This window comes from Lepisosteus platostomus, chromosome 7 (genome assembly GCF_059453375.1).
Source record: "Lepisosteus platostomus isolate fLepPlt1 chromosome 7, fLepPlt1.hap1, whole genome shotgun sequence".
Lineage (NCBI taxonomy): Eukaryota > Metazoa > Chordata > Actinopteri > Semionotiformes > Lepisosteidae > Lepisosteus > Lepisosteus platostomus.
The window spans coordinates 43,377,941-43,389,032 of NC_142617.1; the positions used below are offsets into that span (position 1 = coordinate 43,377,941).

Sequence of the window (11,092 nt, forward strand, 5' to 3'; positions counted from 1 at the left end):
AGGCTGTTTTAGAGAAGTATACAGAAATTATTTATTTATAAACATTATCCAAACATTCTGCGATTCCAGAAAAAATGAAAAAAGAACACATTAAAACAATTAGATATCTTACATACAAAAGATTTGTATATTTATACATTATCCACATCATTTTTACATCCAATATTCAGAAGGCTTAAACTATATACAGTGTCCAATTCCAAATACATTACAATACAAACAGCAGATTAGGGGAAAACTTCACCCACAGCACTTGTCCAGAAGGAAAGAATTCAAGGTGCCTGTGTTAATAAATTCTCAAGAACTACTGATAAACAAGAAACTAACAAGGCAAGCAAAACACAGGGCACACCATCATTTTCACTACTGCAGCTTTGCACTGAGCACAAGATCATACGCTTCAATTATCAGGAGACAATAGAAAATGTTTTGTACCGATTAAAAACTATTAATGATAATCTTGGTTAATCACTACCCAAAATGATTATGGCTCCAAAAGTAAAACTGATTCTGGTGTTTGTGAGCAATGGTAGGCCTGGACTGAAGGAATTCTAGTGACATCTTGAACACTACCATACCAATACTGTGAGAAGACATGGTGATGGCACATCTCAATGAAAAGGCCAGCCCATGCAAAGTGTTCACCAAATCACAGCCCACGAGCTCTGTGAACAAGGCCTGTGATTCAAAAGGCGGGCCTTACACAGAAAGTGAACAGTTCATTAATAATGCTGATGCACTATCTGAAAGACAGCACAAGAAGGGTAAGCAGCTGAATGAGTCAAGGGCATAGCTTGGGTTTGAACTAGGAGCCTCCTAGCAAGAGATCCTTTACTCTACCCATTGGATAACTTGGCCTCCAGCTCTGCTCTCCAAACCCTTAGCTACACAAACAGCTTGACCCTTTTTTCTTCTTCCGGCCCGGAAAAGAGTGATGGCATTTTTAAAGAACAAAATGGCAAAGGTGGGACAGAAGAGGATTTCTTCTGTAACTTCATCTCCCTTTTCATTGCTACAGCTTTTAGAATACTCCACAGGCGCTCATCAAGGGGAGATGGTTAAGTTCCCCAACAACCTCTAAGGATAAAGCTGAAAGGAAATCATATAGTTCGGCTCAAAAACAAGAAGATGTGATCCAGATGTTCTGGATAGGAATGAGCAGCCGAGGTCCCCAGAGGAGGAGAGCAGAGTCCTGATCGCCAGGAATCTGGCAAACATTATGAGGTCATAGCTCCAGATGTGGAGCTCCACCCTGGAGTGCACAGTGATGTCATTCTCCAGTCCCAGTTAGGCCAAAATAACACAAAAACACTCAGGACAGACGTACGTCCCAGAGCATTCCTCCTTTTCAACCTTCACAATTAAAACAATCCCCAGTGTCAGAGAGAAACAACAGCTGCCTGGTCTTCTACCACTCACAGGTGCTGGAGCTTAAATAGTTACCTAAATACTAAGGGAAAACTGGAGATTCTGGGACAGCAATGTTAATAAATGTAACAAAAATATTAACAATACGCATCAGCAATTTTCCTTGTCGGGAAAGAATAAGTACACTTATATCTCTTTGAGCTAGAAAGCTTGTCCATAGGAACAGGACAGGGCACACACTGGAAACTGAAGCTCAAGAAAAATAAAGCTACTCTCTGCAGCAGCATTAGAAGGACGACAAAGATCAATCACATGCCCACCTTTCTTCAGTTACACCTAAACGTATATAAACTCTCTCATTAAGCAAGATGCTCTTCAGTAAAACAGCTTTTGGCTTTTAAGGCTTTTGTTATTTTGCCACCATACACATTCACCTGCAATTATCAAATGCCGAATAAAAGACATAAAACAAAACTCATGTCGCTGAATATTCAGAAAGCACCCAATCACCAATGGCCATCATCTACCAAGAAAAATCTGGCTTGTTCCTGACAGTATGGGACATAATACCAACGTCAATTATATCAAAAAAGCTGGTCCAGGCCTATGATTTAAAGCCATCATTTATATCTTTAAGGAAATAATTTGGTCTCAATAACATTTTGCTGTTTGAATGTCATTCAGCCCTCTCGACCCGATCCCTCGCGGGGCACTCTCGGGGGAGCTCGCCTTTACATCACCTCCCCGCCCAACCAAAACAATCGGGTCAGAGCTTCTGTGGTGTGTGGGCCAGGCTGGGGTCAGCGCCTGTCGGCGGTCTCTCTCTCTCTCTCAGCAGGACGGGATACAGTGGGCGTCCGGCTGCCCGTCAGAAGGCAGAGCCATCACAAACAATGTTCTGCCCCCTGCCTGGGAACAGATCCATCTGCCAGAACCGAGGGTCAGCGTGGACTGCAGAGACAAAAGAACAGGGTCACTCAGAAGCCACATGGATCTGGCGGGATGGACCTACCCCAGAGTCACTAGCTCCTGCATTCCACTACCGCGCCTCTCTCTCAGGCATCCCCCAACCCCAGTCTAAAAGCCTGTCAGAAACACTTTGAGGAGGCAGGGATAACTCTTTCATGCAGGGCTGAAGTCTCTCCCCAATGCACAGCTCTTAGCCCAAGTCCTCTGGACTTCCTGTTGACGGGTCTGTCAACAAGGGGAGCCGCATTGACTGCAGACACCCAAGTTTTACTAACGTAAGAGATATCGGTTTTCACCTTTTCATCTCAGGAATTTAGCAGCAAAAATGGGTGAAAAATGTTGCATAAGAATGGCTCATATTAGGTGAATATCTAGGCTTATTTTGGTAGATAAAAGAGCACAAAACTGGAAAGAATTTAATGTGGTTTGCTGCAGAGCTGTAACGGAACCTCCAAGTTTAAGAAAACAATACTTCCCTACTCCCCCAGGAAGTACTTTCTCATTTGAATACCCAGCTTACTATTGGGAACGTAAAACTACTAGCTTATAAAAACAGACGTTAGATAACTGGAACAAGCTACTCAGGCATTTGTGGGCTTAAAAAAAACAGTCTTCAAAAGACCTGTGTAGCCTAAGTTTGTATAGCGTTCTTGTAAACTTTTCTAAGGCAGTCTTGGATGAAGCTGAATTAAGCAAGTACCCTCTCCACTTCAGCCTAGTCAGGCAGGATACTAAGCATAAGACGTTTAGCATGACTATGTTCGGCAAGGAGGATTGTCCAGAATTCCAGGAACAATGGAATGTGTGTCTTTAAATGTGAGGTACAGCAAATATATGTAGAATTTGCTCACTAAATCAGAGCTTTTTTTCTCTAGGAACCACCAAGGGGGACAGGATATGAGCACACCCTTTGAGATTATCAGCGGGGGCCACACCATCAGAACTGGCATCAGGGAATGTTGCATATGACAGCAGCTTCCCTTCAACAGCTGTCGGTGAAATGTTAATTGGAATAATTGGGAAACTGTCTTGTTCATTGATTGACAATGCTGACAAGATGTCCCTGCTGTGACCCAAAGCCAGTTACATGAAGCACAAGGTTCTAGTTTTTTTGCTATGCTTTACACAATATCTGCACAAAACTCAAACTTTGTGTGAAGGCTTTGCCTAGTGTCTCGTGTAACTGCTCTAAAAGCAGGATTGAAACACCCCATGCCCTCCAGACACATCCAAGCAACACAAATGCAGACTATCCATACATGACATATAGGGAAATATAAAACTTAAATCAGCTATTTTTGCAGCATCTGTTCCATCAGAACCTGTAGTTGCCTTAAATGCATATGTGATGGATGAGATTCATTAGTATTTGTAGATACAAAGAGTGCAGAAGACACTTTCATGGCTTACCAACAGGCAGCCTTACCATACACACAGACTAATTAAGGCACTTCTAAAGCATTTACTTATGTTTATGTACTGAAGTGCACCATTCATAAAGGAACAGTGAACACACCTTTCCAGGTGCACATGCAGGAGAGACAGACAGCTGAAAGAGCAGCGTGCCATGCTCACCAATGTCTCCAGGACCCAGCCACACGCTGAAGGAGCTGCACAGCCTCTGGCAGCGGCGCACAGGCATGACTCGGAGCAAGGGCAATCCCTGGGTCACCACCAACCACCGGTGCATGCGCTGGGCCTGGAACACACCACACAACACGCTTATTACATGCTTACAATACAGTTACAATACCATGCATAACACCACAAAACACATGTACTACACGTTGCATAACACGCTAACAACACACCATAAAGCACAACACATACTTTTCCTTAGGATCTCCTCACTAGATGACTGCTTTTAATGGAGTATAATACTTCACTTTATAAAAATAATTTTTTACTGTAATGCACTGTCTGCACAGCTGACTTTGGGCTATAAGAGAAGGTCACACTCTTCATACATGATTCACCACGGTAACTGGCCACAATGCAAAGCACTTAATCTTATTTTCCATACATGACAGTTATACTACTGAACTGACAACCCTGTAGGCCTGCTTGAAAAATCTCAAAGAATACCATGCCACACTGGCAAAAGCAGAAAAGATCATGACAATCCTGCAGTGTGTGAACACCCCAGAGGCCCACAACCCAGCCAGTGCTCACCTGGCTCTGTGACTCTGGGCTGTGTGTGATCCTGCACTGCTTCAGTGACATCTCCTCACTGTCCACAAGAGGGTAGCGATCCATCCCTGGGAATAGTGACCACAGCACCTCCTCCTGCCTCCGAGCATCGCCTTTCCTGACAGACAGAGACACATCAAGTCTATCCCAGACTGTACTCTTCACCAGCAGTAGCAAAACAGCCCTGACAGAGGGGCTTCTGAAGCACTGGAGTGTCATGCACAACTTTGGTAGACTCCAAACCTGTTGTACTCATCACTGATTAAATGTAGGGTCTGCAGACCACAGAGCCTAACCTTGACCCGTGAATCCCTGAGCCTGACACAAATCTGGAGATCTTTCTGTGCATGTTTTTATTCTGCTAATTAACTGCAACATGCCAAACCAGTCTGTAACTTTATAAAATATTATAGACATGTTACTTTTTAAGGGGAAAAAAATGAAAGCCCTTTTTAATAAACAGTATAATCTGCACCAGAAATAAATTCCCTGATCTTAGTCAAGGCTATGGCGTAAGTGTTGTGTCTTTCAGCTGCTTTTGACGTAAATGCCAAGAACCATGGTAACACTGAGCACCAAGCAGAGCTGGCACGCCCATATGTGGGCAGTGTTGTCTGGGTGAGCGCTCATTATAAGGCAACAGGGCTCAGTACACAAGCTGGCAGTTCCCATGCTGTGCGAGACCCCCTTTTCCCCAAACCCTGAGAACCGAAGGTACCAGAACACAGTGAAGTTGGCCGTCTCCGGAGGGAAATTCTGTGCTGTGACCATCTTATTCCCCTTCTCTGCCACCCAGACACCCATGGCTTCCCTGTGTTTGGAGAACAGCTGCTCTAGGTGCTCGTAGGTCAGAGTCAGCTCTGCTCCTCCCTGCAACACCAGAGCACGGGAGAGGCTAGGAACAAGAGGAAACAATGTACTGAAGAAATTCATCCGGCCATTTCCTGAAGTGCTTCCCAACTCCCTGGCCAGGCAGCTTATTCCAGACACCCAAAAAACCTTGTGAGAGATTTCTAAACTCCAAACACAGACAACACTACTGAACTACAGGTCCAGCTGGAAACTCTTCTGGCATGAGAAACTACACCGAGCACCACAGACTAGGATCCGATCCGAAAAGGAATGCAAGCAGCATTACTGGCAGGTTGGATTGGAGCCAAGAGATTGTGGACCTGGCTCTGACAATGGTACAGACTGAAAATATATCTTCTGGCACTAAATGCCAAGCTGCAATTTACAATCAAAAAGGCAAACTGGTCAAGGGGCTACCTGGTAACCAGGTAGTCAGTAGCACACGGCTGTAATCCTTTCCTCCGCAAGACTACCTGCATTACTGCAAACCTGGCTTGAGACAACTCTGCTTGCAGAGGTCAGGGCCAACCAGACATGTGTAAATTAAACCGTATTGTCCTAATGCAGCAGACTTGCAGTTCAGTTCCTCAGTGCCCTCCTTTGTTCTCTTCCTCCCCCAGGCAATTTTTAAAATAAACAACTGCTACGAAATATATAATCACATCTACCATTTAATATAACTTATCCCGCAGCTGGCCTGGTACCGAACGAATGCCTCCGCAGACTGAAGCCTGGAAACGCAGCACGCGCCGGTGGCTCACCTTGAAGAGGACGGGCTGGGGGCCCCGCAGGACACCGTGCATGTCCGACACCTCCAGGACTGCAGTGACGGCCGCACAGCCCGAGCAGTTCACTGGTGCCAACCCGCACCCCCCCACCATCACGCTCCACCACTCGTGGAACTCTGCAGGAGACAGCACACAGGGCAACCCCCAAGCTGACCTCATTACCATAGGACACCCTGCGTGAGAGAGGAGGGCGGGGTGGAGGGCAGGGGGTTGAGGTGGTGGGACATCCGTCAGGATTAGCTCATTGTAAAGAAATCACTGGAGTGTGGTTATTAAACCCAGGAATAGGCTTTGCAAGTACTGTCCACTGGCAGGGCGATGGACACCCCTCCAGGAAGTGGAGAAGCCCAGCTTTAGCAAAACAGAGATCTCCACATTCTTTCAGCGTTCCAGAGAAAGCCTGGGATTTTCATATACAGACAGAAAACAGCCCCCTGTATGACTAATCTCCTGATCTTGAAGTATCCCTGACAAAGCAAGGTGTGCCATCACGAGCCAGAAGAGTGTTAGACTGGCCTACATGGCGGTCCGAGGAGCACTGTATCCTCTCCCATAGCTTTTAACAAGACAGCGCAACTCTGCTTTACCTTCCAGGTTGTACTTCCTGGCGATGGGCAGAGACAGCAGCCGCACGTGGCTGAGCGGCGAGGACCAGTTGTGTGCACCCGTGAGCTCCAAGTCCAGCTGGGGGGTACTGTGAGGGTATGCAAAGGCCAACACTGCCACCAGCAGGAACCCCACTGCAACTACAAACTGAACAAAACAGAAAATAAGGAGAAAAGACAACGTACTGGCCCAACATCCACGCCTTTGAAATCAGCGTAACTTGGTAAAATATATCAGTCATGTAAAATAACGGGCAAAACGATCTCACAGAACAAAGCATATACAGAAGTGTTTAAAGTCTCACTGAGTAGTAGGGAGAAATGTTAGGGAAAAAATCAAAACATACAAGCCATCCTGTATAAAGAAGAATATTCACCTTGATGAGGATTAGTTAAATCTTTACAATTAACATGCTGTGAACAGAATATTCTGGAATTTATAAAGAGGAGAGTGAGCAGATACACTACCAGTAGGGAAGACATTTGACAAATCAGACAGATTCTCTTGCTGTGGAAGAGGGATTCAAAACCAAATTCACTTCACTGTTTTAATCCTAAAAACTCCAATTACATGGTGCACTTGTTAATTAATTGAAACATACAATGTTACTCAACACTATTTACAACATGTGCAGCTTTGTAAAGGCTCTACATTTTGTAGCATAACAGGCACAACTGGATCAGGCAAAATTCTTCATGAATTTCAAAACAAACATTTTCTTACTCAGACAAAACTCAAGACTGTGGTCAAGATGAAATATATATATATACATAAGTAAATTATGCTTATCTCCATAGTCAGTTATGACCCAGAAAGAGAAGAGACACTTTAGACTCTTTTAATCTTTCTCGCAGGTCTGAACACCTTTGAGCAGTAAGGCTTCACACACTACAGGAACCACCTGCTATCCTGAGACCTTTGGACCAGCAGATGCTGGTGGAGCCCCATGACTGGGAGACAATGCACTGTGGATCTGAAGAGAGGGCGTACTGGGCTGCCCATCTCCCCTGCAAGAACTATGTATTGTATACATAACAGATCAACAGATATTCATTAAAAATCAATTTACTATCAGATTAGGTTCTATATAAAATGTGAATAAAGCTTCTACAGACACATGATAGTGTTAATACCAATCTCAATTTATCCCTAACTTCTGCTTAACCTCAGAAGTACTGCATATCTGTCAAGAATTTATTAGAACCTCAACTGAGAGTAAATTGATGATCAATAGATCCTATTACATCTTAATTTACACAGCCATCTGAAGCACTACGGGGTTTTGCAGATCCTTCTGCAGGATGAGGATCGCCGTTGGAGGGATACATCATCTCCCACGTTCTGGGGTAGCTGACCTGTCAGTTCATTACATCTGGCATTTATTATTGAACTGGACTCCTCTCTCCAGAGCCTCACAGTGTTACCACTTTTTAAAGCGCTAACTGGAAACTACCTATAAGTTTCTGGTTATTTTCAATTGTGCACACCACCAGGACAGTAGTAAAGCAGACCGCAGGCTGCTCTCTCGGAGCTGTGGTGCAGCCCAACCCAACAGGCAGGTGCTACTGGGGGATGTGGCAACAAAACTGCATCTTTCTAATGGGCCGCAGATTGTTGCTTTAATAAGTTCCCATAAAAGCTTTGGCCATTACAGTCACTGTGGCCACCGTCCCAAAAATAAAAATGAAATTGCAACATTATAAATAAATTGTCACTGGTGTAAATCTCTCACTAGATATAGAGCTTATCCTATGCATATGCCACCTAGAAGTGCTTTACACTGTAATGAAGTTACAGTGTGCTGTGACACACATACTCTTGTGTGTTGTAGGAGCAGATGGATAAATCCGAATGCAGCCTTGGGGGACTCTGGCACAAACTGTCCACCTATGTGCTCAAACCCGATACCTCAGCTTCTTTCCCAAAATGGCTGAATAAGATCCTCTGGCAAACTAGTTTCCGAAAAGCCAAACAATCAGAATGAGCCAAAGGACTTTCCCCTTGTTTGCAAAACTGTTCCAAACTATAAAGTCAAACGCCTTGGCTTCAGGGATGAAGGACAAGACGACCACCAGAGAATCTTGCAGAGCCTGACATGGGCTTTGAATTTTCCTTTTTCTAGTATTTCAAACAAAAGTCTGGATATGTGAATTAATCACAAGAGGAACAATACAGAATTGCATCGTAATATTCCAGTATTTTAAGATAATAAAATAAAACAATCCCCCGTATTATCCCACTGGCAGTATGAGGAGTCTAAACACGATTTACACACAGCAGATTTTTACAGGTGGCACCACTTTCCTGGTACATCAAGGGAAGACGGGCAGTACGAGATGGTTAACGAGTCTTAGGATTAAGACTCCTCTCACCTTCACAGTAGCTCGCAGGACGGGGAACTGCGGCGGCTCCCTCCGGGGCTCGTTGGTCTCCAGGACCTGCTTGATGAACTTCTCGATCTCCCTCTCCGACATCCCGTAGCGATACCCCGACTGCCTCAAGATGTCGATGCTTTCCGAGAGCTTGTCGTAAATGCACGGCTCGCTGGGTGCCATCCCCATGGCGAGCGAGGCTCCGTGTCTGTCCCTCTTGCAAATGCGGAGCAGCTCGGTTCTGGGGACCTGGACCGCGTCTTCGACTAGTTACCAGCGGCAGAGGCCCAGGCTGCACTTTCCAGCGCTTTCCGATTCAGAATGGATCATCGTGGCTCGGTTCCAGCCACTCTCTCCCTGTTTTAACCCCCCAGCCGGATCGACAGCACCTGCGATATGCTTATGCAGGCATGCTTAATGTTTTTAAAGCTGCATTTCAGCACGTCTTTCCACGCTGCGTGCCAGTCAGCTTCCTCCACCTCAAACCACAGAGGAACCCGGAAATTGCATAAAAGTTGCAAAATTCAAAAGCTTTATGCTGTATTTTTATTTTTCAGGATGCGACTATTGGTGTCTAACACTCAAAGCAAACACGAAACTGTTATCCCAAATCCCGTGAAAATGCCTTTCTCTTCATCCTCGTAGGGTTCAACTGCGAGAATGAGAAATAACAAATAAACAGTAATACTGGATCTTTAATACGTACCAATACCAACACCAATTATTTTTAATTAATAACAAGGATGGAGTAGACCGCTATAATATAATGCAAACGTTTTGGAAATGCTCCACCATGACTTAATCAAACATACCATCTAATTAATATAATTCACCCTTTACACTTACCGCACAATGAGTAACTCATCAGAAACGTGACTTTATATTTTTGTTCCTAGCTTCAATCCACCTGCTCAAAGACCTGCAAACTTTTCACTTCCCGATCAGACCCTAAGGCGTCCAAGGTTTATTACGCTTTGGCCGATTCGATTAAAATCCTCATCCTTATTATTTTGATCTAAATCGTTAAAATTATGCGTCTTTAAAAACAAATAATTTAAAACTCAGCATTTTTATTTATTTATTTTGCTTAATTTTGATTCACAATGTGTGCTATTCTTGTCGTTCCTCCTCGGCTTTTATGTTGAAATTAATATCCTGAAACGAAAGATTCAAAAGTGGTCATTCCCGTTTTCCTGGAGTTGCAAGGGACACTGGGTAAAGAATACAAGTTTTTGTAATGAAAGCTTATCTGATGTTCGTATGTACAACATTATGTACTTGCTAGCTTGTGTATTTTCAATTAATCTTAAAATACAGCAATAGGAGAGGCTTATTAATGTTCTCTAGAAATAGATTCTTATATTAAGAGACTTGAAAAAGTGACACGAGCTGTGATGTGTTGTACAATTTGCTTGGAAACAAGACAAACAAGTGTCAAAATGGCAATTTTAATTAATATTAAAACATTAAAGGATCGTAGTGGCAGTTGAATGGCTCAGGGATGTTAAAAAACTAAGGTTACCAAATACCAGGATTAATCTGGTACAGACACTTGGTTTTAAGTGGCACGTTGTCTCAAATTTTGTAAGCTGCTCCTCTATTTTTACAAAGGATTAAGTCACATGCTTAGCACAGGCCCCTTCCTATTTACTGGTGCACAAGCCAAAGTGTGCAAGCCAGCTTCTGTTAACACTACTGTTGACACCACAAATAAGTTCCCTCCCCCTTCCCCGGTCACTCCTAGAAAAAAATATAAATTGTAGCCTTATTTGTTGTATGACAGCAGGAAGTGAAATAACTAATTCCTGCAAAGAAAGGAAGAGACCAAAGTGACCCATTGCAGCATGGCATCAACCTCCCTCCCCCCAGCCACACCAGACTAAGCTGTCTGACTGTGACCTTGCAGCTGATAACTTGAAGTTTTGGAGGACTCTGTTTTCTTCTTGG

The 11,092-nt window shown here is 44.0% G+C and overlaps 1 protein-coding gene across 3 annotated transcripts; it reads right to left on the bottom strand.

Annotated features, from left to right (window-relative positions):
- Positions 1–6: 6 nt before the first annotated feature.
- On the bottom strand, positions 7–10,131 carry c7h6orf89 (chromosome 7 C6orf89 homolog). Of its 3 annotated transcripts, none has more exons than XM_088640563.1 (8): positions 9,992–10,131; positions 9,146–9,797; positions 6,755–6,920; positions 6,141–6,283; positions 5,246–5,397; positions 4,510–4,645; positions 3,854–4,036; positions 7–2,319 (listed from the first exon to the last, which is right to left on the bottom strand). In XM_088640563.1, exons 2-8 carry the CDS (start codon positions 9,332–9,334, stop codon positions 2,200–2,202), a joined length of 1,089 nt encoding a protein of 362 aa, XP_088496689.1. In that variant the 5' UTR covers positions 9,335–9,797; positions 9,992–10,131; the 3' UTR covers positions 7–2,199. The 3 variants fall into 3 exon arrangements, with proteins under 3 accessions (XP_088496689.1, XP_088496690.1, XP_088496688.1); XM_088640564.1 differs by having other exon boundaries at positions 3,913–4,036; positions 6,141–6,340; XM_088640562.1 differs by having other exon boundaries at positions 6,141–6,340.
- Positions 10,132–11,092: the final 961 nt, after the last annotated feature.